Genomic DNA, 19,106 nt, shown 5'->3' on the forward strand with positions numbered 1-19,106 from the left:
ACAATTTTTGCTATTTGGTTAGACTTTTTAAACTTATATTGGCATCACTCAAAACAGAATGCTGTTCAGGTAACCTTTTGGAAATACAAGAGCAGTGCATTTATTTGTGATATCTTCAGCATACCTACTCTGCATACTTACATTTCTTTATCCCACTCCGACAGGAAAATGTCAACACTGATGGCATGTCTCACAGTCGATACCACAGAGGTCCACTAAGCCCTGAAATTTCTTATGAACGGGAAGATGTGAACACTGAGTTTAAATATAAATCAGCCACTCATTACAAGCATTTGTATGATTTCCATCCAATGGGAGTGTTGCCAGAATCCCCACTCTATGGCCATCAGCAATCCAAGAGTGCCAACAATGCAGTGCAATCCACATCCAATGTTGCTGATGCCTGCTTTTCGTCCTATTCAGACCTTTTCCCAAAGTATAGATGCTCTTCAGGTGTCACCTCATCAGTCATCACTTACACAGGAACTACCTCTGCACCAACTCCTTGGACATCTCACCAGTTGGTTTCCAGCTCCCACAACTTTGGTGTATTCCCTCCAATGACTCTTTCATCTATGTCTTTGTCAGAACCTTCTGTATCTGCAGGAACCCCTTCAAATCAAGGAACTTGTAGATTTTCTGTTCCAGAAAGAAGAAGTCCAGCTTCTGGTGTCAAGTGTAAGCAAACAATCCAAACTGGCAAGTCGGAATATGTACTCTCTCCAAGCATAATGGTACAGGGCAGTTGCTTGGCCAAACTGCTTTCAGAAGGTACAGTATAGCTTTAATTCAGTAGACATGACACATTGACTCTCCAATTTTCAATGTTAAAAGTATAATCTCTCTAATCATAATAAAATTATTTGTCATATAATTCACATTTTATTTAACCTGTGTTTTTATACAAATCAGCCTACTTGTCTCATTTGGGTTAATTATTATATAATGCGTCCTCTGGAGTACTAGCTTATAGAATGACCTGGTCATGGTCACACAGTAAGCCAGTAGTAGTTTAAAATGTGAATACTTAACAGCCAGCTAGCTGTTAGCTCTAGCTAAGTTATTATTTATTAGGGGAAAACATTAAAAACAGTATTCAAATTTTAATTGATCAGAATTGGATTCCCTGATAAATGTTTATTTGAGTGCTCCTAGCAAGCACAATATTACAGCATCCATCCACACACACATATTTTCATTATCCAGTCTCATTCTTCTCCATTATAGGGCTGAAAAGAACATACCTTGATAAGATGCCAGCTTATTGGAGGAGATTTCTGCCCAGACAGACACTCACTTACACCACACCAATTTACAGCCTCCAGTTAAGCTAAACCTCACTTCTTTTGGATGTGCTCAAAAAAACACTGAGAGAACGTGCTATGTCTACATTGGCAGTGCCCAAACTACAAACTTTACACTACAGCTAGTTAACCAGAGAGCTGTCCTAAGCATTGTTCCTCCAGAAATGAAGCATTTTTATAAGCTATTGTAAGGTTTTATAAAACATGAAGTTTGGCAAAAGGGGCCTTACACATCACTTTTATGAAACAGCCACATTGTCATTGATATACAGGAGTAAGGTTGAACTATCCCAACTGCCTATAGACTGTGCATGGAATTATAAGAGAGTTTAATGGAAGTTTATAATTATTATAATCTAAAGCAATATTCTATTGTGTCCCTCTTTTAAGGTGAGTTTAGCATTTCACCATATCAGTACATTTACAGTTGCTGCTGTTTGGCTGGACTTTATTTAATAGTCACTTTTCTTTCTCTTATAGGTAAATCAGCGACAAATCCAGATGCTTCATTTTCTGAGGTTAAAACCCACTTGGCAGCATTTCCAAAATCACCAGTGAGCATTTGTATTTATTTTAAATGTGGTCACATTTGCTCAATAGAGGAAATAAAACATCCTGTGTGCATCTGAAATAATGGCCATCCCTTCTGTAATGGCCTTTCAAACACCCCTTCCCAAATTGTGCAAGAACTCTATAAAAAATGCTGTTTAACACAAAATTAGACTTCAAAATCAGGAAGTGTGAGTTATAATGGCACCAAGAGTGGCATAAGAGTCACACATGTTCAAACAGAAAAAGAGGGTAAAGAGTAAAGGCAGAATTTTTTTTCCTTAATTTTGCTTTTCTTCATTTATTTCTTGGTACACTGTTTCTTTCTATGCTCTACAGCAGTCATTTTCTATAGTCTTATTTTTAATTTTCTAGCAAGAAAATGAGTCTGTTTGTTGATAACGTACTATGACTTTGCTGCTAGGTCAAAACAGCAAACTGAGCAAACTGTATTTTTTTAAGCTTATAGTGTTTGTAGGTGGCCTGTTCACATACAGTTCTGTCATACATCCACACACACATACTGGAAAATAAAAAGTAAGTTAAACACAGAGCATAATAAAATGAAAAGAAACCAAAAAACAAAGCACTATTCTGTGACATAGTACCTATGAGACCACTTTGCCATATAATTACATTTTTATGGCGATTAACTCTAATGCTCATGAGCACAAGAGAGCCAACGGTTAAAAAAGAAATTAGAAATCTTATAAAAACAGTTCAAAAAACATCCCAGAAAATTCAAAAGTTGGACTAATGAGTTCCTTTTATTGTTTTAGCATTAACATAGTAGGTAAACTGTAAGAACAGAAAGAAAGAAAGAAAGAAAGGAATAACGCTAAAAAAAAGAAATAGCATATATTATAAATTGGTGGCACGGTGGCGCAGTGGTAGCGCTGCTGCCTCGCAGTTAGGAGACCCAGGTTCGCTTCCCGGGTCCTCCCTGCGTGAAGTTTGCATGTTGTCCCCGTGTCTGCGTGGGTTTCCTCCGGGCGCTCCGGTTTCCTCCCACAATCCAAAGACATGCAGGTTAGGTGGATTGGTGATTCTAAATTGGCCCTTGTGTGTGGTGTTTGTGTGTGTCCTGCGGTGGGTTGGCACCCTGCCCAGGATTGGTTCCTGCCTTGTGCCCTGTGTTGGCTGGGATTGGCTCCAGCAGACCCCCGTGACCCTGTATTCGGATTCAACGGGTTGGAAAATAAATGGATGGATATATTATAAATTTGTTTTTCTTAGGTTTTCATCTTTGAAGAAGTTGAAAATCACATTCTACCTGTAGGAAACATTACCAGCATTACCAGGAATAGTACTTGAATGATTTAAAAGGCTAAATTCTGATATATAATTAGAATCACATTTACTATTGCTAACTGCTTAACTAATATATGATATGAAACCTTATGGAGATGTTTTTGGAAATCAGTGCATAGCTAGGAAATACCTACGGAATGGAAGTGTGAAGAATGATTGTTTATTTCAATACTGATTTGCAATGGAAGGTAGCAGTAATAAAGAGTAGGACTGGGAAAAGAGATGTCATCATAAAGAGTGGATGATAAAATGTATTTTACCAAAACAATAGAGAGAAGAAAAAATCAAAGTTAAGATATCAAAGCCTGTGTCAAAAGCCAAACATACAATATCGAAGAGTTTAGCAAGAGTTTAGTTAAAACACAGGTTTATTATCCACAATCTATGATTAGGAAACCCGTGAAATAACTGACCTTAAATCCCACCTCTAACAATATGGCGAGGCACCCTAATGATGGGTGATAGGAAATGGTGACAAACATAACACACAAAATGGTGGCAATGACCCAGAATAATTTACTAAAACTTATTCAAGCAATATTTCAAAAAACTGTTAGATATGCATTAGATATAGATTCCTTGACTCCAAAACTATCAGAATGAATTTAAATATAACTAAATCTATAATATTAAACATAGAAAAAATGAATAAATATGCCAACTTATAACAAATACAGTATTATTTCAGCTATTTTAGAAGATTGAAAAAGTCTCATTATTTATCTTAAACTTAATTAACTTAAATTAATAAAAGGTAAAATTATAGAAGTGTTAAAATCTATGACGCATATTAATAAGTTGAAACTCGGTGCTACTAGTGATGAGCAAACTCACTGTTGTTCACTTCACCTCATCTGGAGAAATGATGGAAGTGTTCGTGAATATCACCGAATACCAGCAAAATGCACTGAATTCAGTGGGGACTGACTAAATTAACTACTGTAGAGCTGACCGGATTATAATGGTACAATCATCTTTAAAGAGTTCCTGAGGGTTAGGGAAACATCTGCCAACCAAACTGGACTGATTATTGTGGCCAAAAAGATGACTTGAGCAGTACGGCAAAAGTGCCAACCTCTGCACCTCTGTGCCTCAGTGAGATCAAAGAAATGCAAATGTATATTTCACCAAAACAAAGCAGAAATGCCGAAATCATAGTTAACAGTCAGTAGGTCATTTTATGTTGATTTATGTGAGACACTATTGCTTTGTGTGCTTTTCAGAAAACACCCAGGCAGCAGCTCACCTCCCCCGCCACCCCTGCACTGCTGCTGCTGCTGCTGCGGTAACACAAAGGGCAATGATCGCAGCAACAGATATTTTATGTTAAGTTATGTGAGAAACTATTGCTTTGTGTGCTTTTCAGAAAGCTGAGTTTTTTGAAAAAATATTCAACCGTGGGAGAAAAGGAAAAAAAAACAGCCCTAAAAGAGTTAAAGGCAGAAAATTCAAAGTGGCGTGTCATGATTGAAGCCGCTGGCTTGTTCTACTTTTGCCTCCATCAAAAAAATAATGTAAATAGTAATAAATCTTTCGTTATTATTATTATTTCATAGAGTCTCCTGTGTTTAGAAATGGGGGGGGGATCATCAGGCTCCTTCAAAGTTTGTTTCTTATATTCACGTGGCTAATTATACATGCATAATTATATGCATATTATATTGATGTGGAATTCGAAGAATGACCTGCACATTAGTGACAAGCAGAGATGATTCACTATTTATGCTGTGTATGTTTCGTAAAAATAAAATTTGAGAACTTGCATTATTTACTTATCTGTTAAACTTCTTAAATCGAGTCTACCTACTATACACAGTATTAATGTGCTTTTATGGCTTTACATTTTATAGCATTTTTTTTTATGTACAATGTAAATCACTGGAATTAATACTGATACTATAGTAGTTCACCAGCTACTTTAGCATCTTTGGTTTCCATGATGTCTACATGTTCTGTTTATATCTGCATGAGTCTTCTCTGCTAAACCTGAGTTTCTCCCAGTGTTCAGATCTGCAGTGTGTCAGCCAGTAGACTTGTGATAGTAATTGTGAGCACGAATGTGTGCTCTTCATAGTGCCAACCACTGTGTGACCGTGCCTCTGTGAGATCAAAGAAGAAAGACCTGAGTGAGAGATGCACAAGCTTTGTAAATAGTCTGTAATGCAAATGATCAACATTATGAACCCACGGGGGGTGATCGGTCCTATCCAATGTTGGCTCTTACAGCTCTAGGGGATGTTGCGCTGACCACGCAAAGCATTATGGGATGGTAAAAAAGTTCTCCTAAACCAGCCAAAATATTAGTAAATAGTCTGGCGAACAAGGGCAAACGCAAACACAGTACAGTATATTTGTTGTGAACAACACTTTGATAAAATTCGCTGATCAACACTAGATACTACTGTACATTAAAATGAATCAGTCACAGTACAGTAATACAGATTAAGGCAGTTTAAGGGTAACCCATAAAAATGTCATAAATATTTCTTCACTCTAAAATCTGTATGTACATGGAATAAGTCACAAAGAAATGTATTAGACTGTAATACTTTAGGTATCCTAAAACCTTAATGGCTTTCAAAAGTTTGATAAATAGTAATAATAATAAGTAAAATAGGGATATGAAGGTCTCAGTAAGTATAAGTTCTATGACTGCAGTTCTGTTTTTTCATAGTAATTCACTTAATCATTGACAAGTTTCTATCTCCTTCTTTCCCTTTTCTTTTTACATTAGTTTCTTTAGATAATGTTGTTGGAATTCTATTTTGCTTGTTCTCCTTTTTGCTACATGCCAAAATTAACATTCAAGTACCTTAATGACACACAACATGAATTAATAATTTATAATACACTTTCACTAAATATCTTTTTCAATCAAGATTCATTTTGAGACATGCTGTCATTTCTCATTTAATCATTTTTTTTTTACCTTTGTCTTGCCTGGAATACATATAAGTTGAAAAGTTAAAAAAATGTCACACTATAAACAGTGCTCTGAGAAGGAAATATAAAATTAGTAACCGTGATATTATGGGGTTGCGGTGGGTTGGCATCCTGCCTGGGGTTTGTTTCCTGCCTTGCACCCTGTGCTGGCTGGGATTAGCTCCAGCAGACCCACGTGACCCTGTAGTTAGGATATAGCGGGTTGGATAATGGATGGATGGATGGATATTATGGGGAGTTCCTCTATGCAAATCATCGCTTGTGTCACTTCATAATAGGCAGTTCTGCTTAACTAAAAACATGCCTTTTAAATAATTATCAATAGTACTTAATTTGTTTTCACAAAACTATGTTTCCTTGACATGAGATATTCCTTAGTGACTACAAAGTATATACTATACATCTTAAGTATAAGTGCATGTTGGACTAGAGATACAATGTCCAGCAGATACAATTTTAATTTTTGAACCCACATTTTCCTTATGTAATATGTTTTGCACAGGATTGTCTGATTACTCTTTCATTTTTCTGAACTTGTGTAATCTAATTCAGTCATTCTGGCAGCATTTGGTCATTTACTTGATTTAATTGGTCTAGTTGAATGAGAAACTGTAAAAAATGTATACAGTATATAACTCTAATAGTCTAAAACTTCCTAGGAACAAGATGCAGAATTGTTGAAATGGAACATTAAATATGACTACAGCCTTTTTTGTACAAAGATCCTAAAAATGCTGTACTCCTTTGTCTGCAGTCAGAATCAAGTAATTTGCTATTCTCATATGGAGGAGGTTCATCATCCTGTGACAAATCAGATTCTACCCTGCCTTCGTTCACAAATACCTCTTCTTTAATTTCTCCAATGGGTCAACGGAGCAGCCCTGTCCATTATGAGGCTCTCTCAGGTTCAAAGCCCATCCCGATTCCCAAGAAGGAAAAAACGCCTCCCATTTCACCACAAAGTAACAAATTGGATTTTATGACTTTACCAAGTAAGTATTATTATCAATACCCTTTACATATTTATTGATGTGTGTGATGTGTGTAGAAGTACATTTCCCCCAATATAAAGATGTTACATTTTTTGGGTTAGGTTAAGATTTTTGTGTATGTTGTTTTATGTGTTTAAGTATTACATCTTTGTGCTTTAGATTATCATGTACATTGTTTTAAGTAAATATCTCTTCTCTGTTGATGCACCTTCATTTTTACAGCTAAAAGATTATGCGACATGTGAGGTTGATTTTGGATTATCACAACTGTATACATTTTTTTTTTTTGGAGTTGTTTGGCTGCATATGAAATGTGTGACACATAATGTGTTAATTTGTTCTTTTGAAATTATTTGAAAATAATTGCTTACTGCATTTAAATATAAAGTTCACAAAATAAGAGTAATCTGCAGTTGAGTTTCTAGCATGATTCAATACTTGGACATAACAAGTGTACATGTAACCAGTACATTGAAGGCTTGGGGAAACAGCTTCACCAGATGTTGTACAAAATACTTTAAATAATACGCTTTCCTCAGTATTTTAATTTATTATTAAAATGTTTATAACAACTCTCAACTTTCATAAATATTTTTCTCAACTTCATAAGTATTGTTTCTGATTTTCCATTAATGTAATTTTTTATCTGTAAAAACTGCTTTTTTGTAGCATGTGAAATTGTCCTTGTACTGAGAACTGCAAATGTTTTTCCAGCTCAGGAGTTAGGCAATTGGGCCTGCAGTGTTCTCTATACCCATGCATGTCCAACCTGGGGCTTCATGTATAAATGGTGCATATAGCACAGAAATGTTGCAAAAGAACGTTTCCACTTTCAAATCACGATGTATGAAACCTAAACTTGGCGTAAAGCCACGCACATTTCCACAGAAGCTCATACCCTGTCGTACACAAGTTCTGCTCTTGGTTTTGCAGACTGGCGGCACCTAGCGTCAAAGCAGTGCTACTGTTCCTGTGTGGTTTCCCTTTCTTTTTCAGATCCACATCCCTGATGCGGAATTATAAATACCCTGAAATTAACCACATATTGTTTGTTAGTGTAATGCATCTGATTGTAATTAACCTGTAACAATATAATGGTCCACAGAATGGTCAAACTATTCTAAATACCATAGCTGCTTTAGCATTGCTACTCTCACTGCACCTTCTTCTTCTTCTTTCAGCTGCTCAAATTAGTGGTTGCCAAATCGGATCATCTTTTTCCATATTATTCTCACTGCACCACTCGGAGTATTTATATCACTGTATTTGAATGTAAATCACAGGAGTACAGCAGCTGATCGGAAAGAGAATTATCGGTATACAGCATGAAGCACACACTGCCTCAGCCATTCATATGATGACGATATAATTTTTAAGATGAAATGCAGCACAATATATTTATTATATTATACAGATAAAACTTTAACTTTAACTACACGGTGCTGCAGGGCTAGTGAGTAATTTGAGCTTCGTTCACAGTTTGTTCCTGCCTCGCGCTGTATTCTTGCTGTGGCTGGCACGACACTGGAAGAATAGATGGATAGAATAATTAAACATTACGAAGATATTTCAATGTTCCTTAAAAGTTTTGAAAAATCATGTTCTAAGCTTACAGATGGCTTAACATCTATTACAGAGCTGATTATGTGGTGATTAGGTATTTGGAGAAAGAAAAGTAAGGACAGGAATTGGAGGTTAGTACGTTTGAAAAAGTCAGTACTGCTGCATTAAAGCATTTCATCGAAGGTCGCGCATGGCGCAGCAAGCATCTTGCGTGAGACATGAACAATCACTATGCCACCGTGTTCCCATGTTTAATAACATGCTCCTATCATCATGAAAATTATATCACGTATACTTCTCAGTATTTTAATTATTCAGAGAGCTGTAATATCACGAATGTAATGGATTCTGTGTCCTGTCGGAGGAAGAGAAAGCCCGAAAGCACGTAGTGATTTACGCACATACAGCACATAGAAGATTAAATACAAAACAAAGCATTTAACATGCTACTTTAGTTACAATTGGATTTTAGAAACTAGTACATTAAAACTTTTTAAAGATGAAGTTTATGATGTTCTACTTTAATGACAAAATAAACTACGTGAATAAAGTGGAGATTTAGAGATTAAAGTTGACATTTCGTGCTTTTTTCACACTGTGTGCCTTTTTTTTCTCTGTACCTTAATAAGCTTTTATATGACATTCAGACAGTGGGCTACGACTCGCCTTTTCACGGCGACTTTGATATGTGACAACTTCTTTTTTATTTCAGGCACTGTGCGACTTTATTAACTTGAGCTTTCGAGTTTCTCCGATACGCTATGTCACTCGATCAATTTCCTTTTGTTGACTATCACTGTTTAAACTAACAAATAGTACATTTTTCTTTGCCTCCTTTTGGTATTCGCTGAACTTCTTCTATTTTTCCTCATACTTTTGCCATTGCCTTTTCACAGAACACTGAGCTTAAGGGCTATTTATATTGATTTGCATATTCAAAGAGGCTTAATTCTGGGAGGAGTTGGGGTGGGGCAGCAGGTGCATGCATGTGCGTTAATTTCCACGCTGACCGGGATTTATGTAGCGGAAGAACGTGGAAGTTGCCGAAAGCACAGATTTATGCATCTGGATTTTTTTGTACGTAAGTACATAGCCACTTTTGTGCTTATGTCATGTTATAGTGCTAATTCTACGCACAGCGTTATGCATGAGGCCCCTGGTCTTTCTATTGTAATCAGGTTCTTTTTAATTTTTTCTGGTGTTTTCTAAGCCCATTTGAACAAATGTTGGTCTTGGGATTGTGCATATTGCAGAACCCTATTGTATACTTTATTCTTATAAGAGTGCTTTTCTTGAAATTAAAATTATTTCACGTCTTATCATGGCATCATTGTTGGCTTGTATGAATGGCACAGTTTTGTGTTCTTTATGTTTTCTGTTGCCATGGTGCTGCAATGCAGGGAGGGTCAGGAGGGGCTCCTAGTTATCACAGAGTGGTCATAAAACCTAAAAGCGATTAGCGACATGTGTATTGTGGATTCTTATGTTTCAATCCTTTCCTTTTGTTAGTAACTTAGAATTTGTCTTGTCATTTTAGTTTTGATGACTCATTTTCTGACTTCAGCTCCTTTAGTGATGGGACAGCCTCTTATACTCACCAATTAAACAAGGACTACCCTGTTTTTTTTTAAGTCATGCACTGGCAGTTTGAGCTTTTCTGGCTATGCAGCACAAACCAGAAACAAAAATTCCATGTCAATTTTCTCTGTTAAAAGTAGGGACAGTAATAAAAAAAGAAAGAAGTTAAATGTCAGCAATGCATCAAAGAAAAGACATTATGCTGATCAAAAAGAAGCACTGCTGAGTTTTAAAAGGCTACCAAAGAAGCCTTACATGTGTTCCTTTAATTTTGATTTTTATGATGCTGTGATGATCATTTTTATACATCTAGAATTAAAAGTACATTATATATTTAGTGAATCTTTGCTTATGAGTTAGTATGAATAAGATGACAAAATGTAGAGATTGTATTAATTAAATTAGTTTTAAGAATTTCTTAACACTTTTTTTTCTCAACACAAACTAGGGAAATTAACAGTAACATGTATATTATGCATGTAAATATTATACACACAGTCAAGACATAACTATGAGGCTACAACAACTTCCATGAAGTACCGTTAATAGAAACAGCTTCCAAAAACTGCTCAATTGCAGCATTCATCATCATTCACTGTAGCAAGTATGCTTCAGGAGCGCCTGAACCCCACCTTTATTCTACTACATTACTGAAGCTCCATCAAAACTAAATGTCACGCACAGTGAAGAGTCCACATTTAGTGACCCTAACACTTCATTGATTTTCTCTGTAATGCCATTAGCTGTCACATGATACATATCATCAAACTCAATAACTTTTTTCTTTAATAGTGACTTCTTGAATAAAGTGAATGCACATCACCACAAGCTTCCAGTCAGAAACATTTTTACATTTATCAGTAATAATAATAGGCAAAAGAGAGCAGTGCAGCAATTTTAAAATGGAAGATTTCCTTTGAAATTCTTCACTTCAATTTTGAAGCCAGTGCACTGACAGTGTAATCAGTAGCCAAATCCATTGACAGAACTGACGTTGTTAAGCAGAAAAATACAGTGAAATAGGCGGAATAATACAGTGAAATGCATTAAAATGCAATGCATGCAGCTACATGCAAACCTACTACACCTCTGGTTAATGGTTAACTAAGACCTAAATAACAGCTGTTATATCATCTAGTTATTTCTTTAAGAAAGAAAATGCATACATTTCAACAAAAACAGCTTGACTGATTGTTCCAAACTCTCACCTCTTTCTGTTTAAAAAAGTGCTTTCTGAATATTTCTTATTACTGGCTAGAGAGTGGCACAGGAGTAAGCAGATTTATGGTTTTTATTACATAAAAGTAAAGTTGTGTATAATAACACATTCTTGTTTATGATACTGGAGAGTGGCAACATGTTACATGTTGTTTGGACATGTGAGTGAGAATTCCATTGTATTCTGTACTTGGAACAATACCACTATCACTACTACTACTGTTGCCGCTGTATTTGTCCCATGTAGCTAGTGTGTAATGGCAGGGTGTCTAATTTCTGCCTTGTGCACAGAGCCATCAGAATAAGATTCCAGCTCTTGGGACCTGTATTTATTATTATTATTATTATTATTATTATTATTATTATTGAAAAAAACAAATCAAAGAGTAGAATGGGGAACACTGAAGCAAAAGTACTGTAGTGCCAACTGATCCTGAATCACTGAGATCAATTAAAAAAAGCTTTAAGTGACATTTAGTGAAAGTGTCAGGTGGAAAATCAGCTAAGGTTTGAAGTAGGTAACACTTATGGGACAAGGCTTTAAGAATGTGATTAATTACTGGTCCAACACCACAACAAATCAAATAATGTCAATATAAATGTGGGAACAAAAAATATTTTTTTTAAATCACCATTTGAATTTCAAGTCATGCTAACAGGTAATAAAAACATCACATAGAGTTCTCCATCCATTATCCAACCCGCTATATCCTAACTACAGGGTCACAGGCAAATAGAGTTCTAATCTTGGAAAATCCAAATTGCTTGAGAAAAGTATTTATTTAAATGTTATCCTTTTTCTAAGCAAATACATTGATATTAAAGTATTTTTACAGCGTGCATCCATTAATGTAAATTTGTGTTATCCAATTGTAAGGTTGTGTGGATACATTATCTATCCTGGTAACATCAGGAACAAAGCAGGAACCATTCTTGGGCATATTGCGAGTTTAATTAAAATAACAGACAGTGTGCAGAAGAGATCTGGAAGACAAATAAAATATTAGCTTACATAGCACAAGTCAATAGGAGGTAATGCTTAAGCTATATACTCCACTAGTTAGGTAGGTCACATACTGTATGGAGTACTGTGTGCAGATTTGGTCTCCATATTACAAAAAAGACATACAGTAGAGTCTCGCTTATCCGACATAAACGGGCCAGCAGAATGTTGGATAAGCGAAAATGTCGGATAATGGGAGGTGTTAAGAAAAAGGCTATTAAACGTCAAACTATGTTATAATTTTGCACATTACCTCGGAACCTCAGTTAATGAACGTCTCTGAACACAAACAAATCGGGTTATGACTAAAAAGTTTGCCAAACTTTTGCATCTGTTCATGACCACACACTAGGTATACGAACGAGCCAGTTTCCCTTTCGGTTTGTGCGCACCAAAGATTTCCGCATGTGTTCAGTCTCTCCTTGTGCATTCCCTGTGCAGCAGGAGAGAAAGAGCGCGTGAGAGAGACACAGGCGCACGCACACACACGCGCGAAAGAGACACAGGCAGGCGCACGCACACACACACGCGCGAGAGAGACACAGGCAGGCGCGCACACACACACTTGCGTGAGAGAGACACAGGCCGGCGCACGCGCGCACACACACACACACACACGTGCGCGAGAGAGACACAGGCAGGCGCACGCACACGAGAGAGAGACAGCCACACACACACACGAGCGAGAGAGACACAGGTGCGCACACACACACACACCAGAGAGGGCTGGCCACATAAGCGAGACTCTACTGTAGCAACAATACTGACTGAAGACTGACTTTATTTATTGTAGGACTCCGAGGTATGAATTATGAATAAAAATGGAAGGAATTGAAAATTTTCAATTCAAACAAAAGGAGATCAAGAAATGACATGTTAAAAGTGTATACATTTTGTGATAGGACTTATCAGCATTGTGGATCCCAGCTATTAGTTTAAAATGAGCTTAACAACAAGAAGCAGAAACTTGTTTAGGAGAGAGAACTTTTTTGCCATTTTACTGTAGTACAACTAAATTAATTTGGCATCTTTGCCTTTACAGTCCATTATATGCAACAAAAACAAAAATAAAAAAGACACAAGTATTAAAAACCATTAAGACAGATTCTCATAAAATGTCATATGGAATGAGCAGCATATATTATATTTACAACATGTAAGAAACATGTATAATAAATGTATTTACTCAGGTATGCAGTCTTCTTCTTCATTCGGCTGCTCCCGTTAGGGGTTGCCACAGCGGATCATCTTCTTCCATATCTTTCTGTCCTCTGTATCTTGTTCTGTTACACCCATCTAATGCATGTCCTCTCTCACGAAATCCATAAACCTTCGCTTAGGCCTTCCTCTTTTCCTCTTCTCTGGCAGCTCTATCCTTAGCATCCTTCTCCCAATATACCCAGAATCTCTCCTCTGCACATGTCCAAACCAACGCAATCTCGCCTCTCTGACTTTGTCTCCCAACCGTCCAACTTGAGCTGACCCTCTATTGTACTCATTTCTAATCCTATCCATCCTCATCACACCCAATGCAAATCTTAGCATCTTTAACTCTGCCACCTCCAGCTTTGTCTCCTGCTTTTTGGTCAGTGCCACCGTCTCCAACCCATATAACATAGCTGGTCTCACTACTGTCCTGTAGACCTTCCCTTTCACTCTTGCTGATACCCGTCTGTCACAAATCACTCCTGACACTCTTCTCCACCCATTCCACCCTGCCTGCACTCTCTTTTTCACCTCTCTTCCACAATCCCCATTATTCTGTACTGTTGATCCCAAGTATTTAAACTCATCCACCTTCGCCAACACTACTCCCTGCATCCTCTCCATTCCACTGACCTCCCTCTCATTTACACACATGTACAGTGGAACCTCGGGTCACGACCGTAATTCGTTCCAAAACTCTGGTCGTATACCGATTTGGTCGTGACCCGAAGTAATTTCCCCCATAGGATTGTATGCAAATACAATTAATCTATTCCAGACCGTATGAACTGTATGTAAATATATATTTTTTTAAAGATTTTTAGGCACAAATATAGTTAATTATACCATAGAATGCACATCATGATAGTAAACTAAATATGAAAACATTGAATAACACTGAGAAAACCTTGAACAACAAAGAAAACTAACACTGCAAGAGTTCGCACTATAGCGCTACAAACCACTCGCTAACAACACTTTTTTCTAATGAGTTTTAAGCACAGGGAAAAAAATAAACATTTGAAAAATCCGTAATTTAATAAACCACCAAGAAAAGTAACATTGCAACAATGCACGCTAGGAACCGATCGCTGTAAAAAGAAGTGAAGTGGAGGTTAAAATCCAATAGAAAAAAGTCTTCATTAAATACAACGAGGTTAAAACAATGCCTGAATCTGTCTCTTTAAAAACAAGCCTGGTAAATTCTCTCTCACTCTCTCACTCGCTCGCTCTCTCTCTCTCGTGCATGTGTGTGTGTGTCTCTCGCATGTGTGTGTCTCTAGGGTGTGTCAGTGTGTGTGTGTGTGTATGTGTGTCGCTCTCTCTCGCTGCATGGGGAATGCACAGGGAGAGACTGAACACATGCGGAAATCATTGGCGCGCACAAACCGAATGTGAAACTGGCTTGTTTGTATACCGAGTGTGTGGTCGTGAACAGATGCAAAAGTTTGGCAAACTTTTTGGTCGTAACCCGATTTGTACGTGTTCAGAGACGTTCGTGAACCGAGGCTCCACTGTATTCTGTCTTGTTCCTACTGACCCTCATTCCTCTCCTCTCTAGAGCATATCTCCATCTTTCCAGGGTCTCCTCAACCTGCTCCCTATTATCGCTACAGATCATAATGTCATCAGCAAACGTCTAATCTCGTCTGCCAACCCGTCCATCACCATTGCAAATAAGAAAGGGCTCAGAGCCGATCCCTGATGTTATCCCACCTACAACTTGAATGCATCCATCACTCCTACCTCACCACTGTCACACTTCCCTCATAAATATCCTCTTACGTACTTCTCTGCCACTCCCAACTTCCTCATACAATACCACAGCTCCTCTCGAGGCATCCTGTCATATGCTTTCTCTAGGTCCACAAAGATGCAATGCAACTCCTTCTGGCCTTCTCTAAACTTCTCCATCAACATCCTCACAGCAAACATTGCATCTGTGGTGCTCTTTCTTGGCATGAAGCCATACTGCTGCTCACTAATCATCACCTCACTTCTAAACTAGCTTCCACTACTCTTTCCCAAAACTTCATGCTGTGGTTCATCAATTTTATTTCCCTGTAGTTGCTGCAGTCCTGCAGATCCCCCTTATTCTTAAATATTGGCACCAGTACACTTCTTCTCCAATTCTCAGGCATCCTCTCACTTTCCAAGATTCCTTTAAACAATCTGGTTAAAAACTCCACTGCCATCTCTCCTAAACACCTCCATGCTTCCATAGGTATGTCATCTGGACCAACAGCCTTTCCATATTTCATCCCTTCATAGCTGTCCTTACTTACTCCTTGTTAATCAGTTGCACTTCCTGATTCACTATCTCCACATCATCCAACCTCTTCTCTCTCTCGTTCTCTTCATTCATCAGCCTCTCAAAGTACTCTTTCCATCTTTCAACACACTCTCCTCACTTGTATGTTTCCATCTTTATCCTTTATCACCCTAACCTGCTCCACATCTTTCCCAGCTCGGTCCCTCTGTCTAGCCAATTGGTACAGGTCCTTTTCTCCCTCCTTAGTGTCCAACCTCTCATACAACTCATCATACACCTTTTCTTTAGCCTTTTCCACCTCTCTCTTCACCTTGCGCATTATCTCCTTGTACTCTTGTCTACTTTCTGCATCTCTCTGACTATCCCACTTATTCTTTGCCATCCTCTTCCTCTGTATACTCTCCTGTATTTCCTCATTCCACCACCAGGTTTCCTTTTCCTCCTTCTTCTGTCCAGATGTCACACCAAGCACTCTTCTTGCTGTCACCCTTACTACATCTGCTGTAGTTTCCCAGCTGTCTTTTAACTCTTCACTGCCACCCAGTGCCTGCCTCACCTCCTCCCTAAACTCAACATTGCAGTCTTCCTTTTTCAACTTCCACCATTTGATCCTTGGCTCTGCCCTCACTCTCTTCCTCTTCTTGATCTCCAACGTCATCCTACAGTCCACCATCCTATGCTACTTAACTACAGTCTCCCCCTGCCACCACTTTGCTGTCTTCAATCTCCTTCACACCAACTCTTCTGTAAAGGATGTAATCTACCTATGTGCATCTTCCTCCACTCTTGTATGTAACCCTATATTCCTCCCTCTTCTTAAAATATGTATTCACCACAGGCATGTCCACCCTTTTGGCAAAATCCACTATCCTCTGACCTTCTTCATTCCACTCCCCTCCTCGACACCACACCTACCCATCACCTCCTCGTCTCCACTGTTCCCTTGACCAAAATACCCACTGAAATCAGCTCCAATCACCACTTTCTGTCCCTTGGGTACACTGTTCATCACTTCATCACTCCAAAGATCTTCTTTCTCACCCATTGCACACCCAACCTGCGGTGCATATGCACTAACAACATTCATCATCACACCTCCAATTTCCAGCTTCATAATCATTACTCTGCCTGAAACTGTTTTCACCTGCAAAACACTCGACATACTGTTCCTTCAGAATAACTCCTACCTCATTTCTCCTCCCATCCACATCATGATAGAACAGTTTGAATCCACCTCCAATCCACCTGGACTTACTCCCCTTCCATTTAGTCTCTTGCACACACAATATATCAAATTTCCTTCTCTCCATCATATCTTGTGTCCCTACTGATAGCTCTAGCCTTATTCCTCAGTTATCCACTGTAGGCACTGTCCAGGTTTAGGAGGACAACCTCAATTATCAGTTGGGCAGCCTTCACCACACTAAGTACGTTATTACTATCTTCATCTCAGCATACTTTACAGTTGAACTGCATGCCAAAATATTTTCAACTGTGCTGTTAAGGGTACATTTCACAGAAGCATTACAATGTTTTTTTTCACTTAGTGAATCCTAGATGCATGGATTAAGTTACCATGTAATGTTGTAGATAGACAGTAGTAGTCTGGGGACATTCAGCACTTGACTTGAGATTTCTTTGGAGAAATCAGGCAAAAAGGATTGACAAGCTTTGCTGCAGTAAATTGCTTGTTCTCATAGTACAGGTTTTGTTCTCATAGGAAAGGTTGTAATGTTGTAATAGGACTATAAGATTTTGTTTCAAATCATGTTTAGTTTTTCTTTTCAGCAAGCTATGAAAAAAATGTTTCAACCTTTGCCAACAGATGTACAAGAGAAACTACCTAGTCCCCAAGGACAACATGGATTCCTAAGTTTGAATAAAGCTCAACACATCAAGGTAAAAAAAAAAAAAAAGTTAATGTTTTTTTCCTGCAACTGAGCCATCTTTGATGTTTTAGTGAAAGGCGTCCTTGAAATGATAATGTTTGTAGTTAAGTTTTAGTCTGTACTCTGGTATTCATTCTACACCATTTATGCATTCATTGAATTTTCAGGCCTTCTTATTCCACTGCAGCACTACACTTCTACTGTGCTTTCTCCTTTTTTGTGTAACAATTAAGGATTGGTTCCTGCCTGTAACCATAATAGTATAAAGCTGCTATATTGTTGTTTGTATATTTATAATGCTCACAGAAGAATTCAATTATCTGATTTTGTTTTCCTTTTCTATGGAAAATAGATTTTTGTACTCATTGGTACAAGTTACTTTTTACTAAGCTTATTTAAAATTTTACTATATTTTTTATTGTACATTGTGTTGTATTAAAATAGCCATGCGATGATGGGCAAACTATTATAAATGGACAACTCCTCTTTAGGACACTGTTTTCTTACTTGTAAAAGAAATTAACATTTTGAAACCTGCCTGATCCATTTCAGGTTTGTGATAGACAAGCGCCCATTCTGGCAATATAAGATGACAGAAAACAACTCTGCACATGGCTCCAATCCATCACTGCTCACTTTAACACACACCTACACATACAGGGACAATAAAGAATTAGCCTAACATGGACATTTTATACTGTCACTTAGGCACTCACATACACATGCAAGACCAGCAGAGAAAACTTAGAATTAATTTACATGGATATCTTAGTAGGTGTAATTCCAGGACCATGTATGGGAAATACTGCAATTGGGCCAACACTCACTTTATTACTTTGTAATTAATTTTTTTACAATAATAACAATTAATGTTCTTGTTTACACATTGTCACCTTACGTGTGTTTAATTGGCTGACCAGCTTAAGTCTTCTCTGACTCAGAACCGCTTCACATTGTGACCGCAGAACCTGGCATTTATATTCTCATAAACATTTTTGTATTAAACAAATGTTGATTTTTTTTCTCACTAACAATCATGTCCTTGCAAACATAAAACATTGTTCACTCTTGTCTAAAACAGAAGTATGAGTGCAGTCTATGGTAATGCTAACATCATTGGTTACTTCACCACCTCACACTAAGCCTTGTGATGGGCGGCTGGGTCCCATGCCCGGCCAGGATGCCCCTGCTGCATATGTTCGAGGGGAACAGCCATGGGCTCCTCAGAACCTCCCCCGGGATGCTTGGTGGCAGCCTCCCTGATTGACAATAGTGCCT

At 37.9% G+C, this 19,106-nt stretch overlaps 1 protein-coding gene across 2 annotated transcripts in view; it reads left to right on the forward strand.

Annotated features, from left to right (window-relative positions):
* LOC120531404 (carbohydrate-responsive element-binding protein) overlaps positions 1–19,106 on the forward strand; it is a 101,124-nt gene that overhangs the window by 64,495 nt on the left and 17,523 nt on the right. For both annotated transcript variants that reach the window (XM_039756790.1, XM_039756792.1), the window contains 4 exons: positions 165–771; positions 1,785–1,858; positions 6,862–7,099; positions 17,765–17,838. In XM_039756790.1, coding sequence (XP_039612724.1) covers positions 165–771; positions 1,785–1,858; positions 6,862–7,099; positions 17,765–17,838 — 993 coding nt within the window. The remainder of the gene's footprint in view (positions 1–164; positions 772–1,784; positions 1,859–6,861; positions 7,100–17,764; positions 17,839–19,106) is intronic.

The sequence above is a fragment of the Polypterus senegalus genome, chromosome 6, assembly GCF_016835505.1.
Source record: "Polypterus senegalus isolate Bchr_013 chromosome 6, ASM1683550v1, whole genome shotgun sequence".
In the NCBI taxonomy this organism is placed as follows: Eukaryota; Metazoa; Chordata; class Cladistia; order Polypteriformes; family Polypteridae; genus Polypterus; species Polypterus senegalus.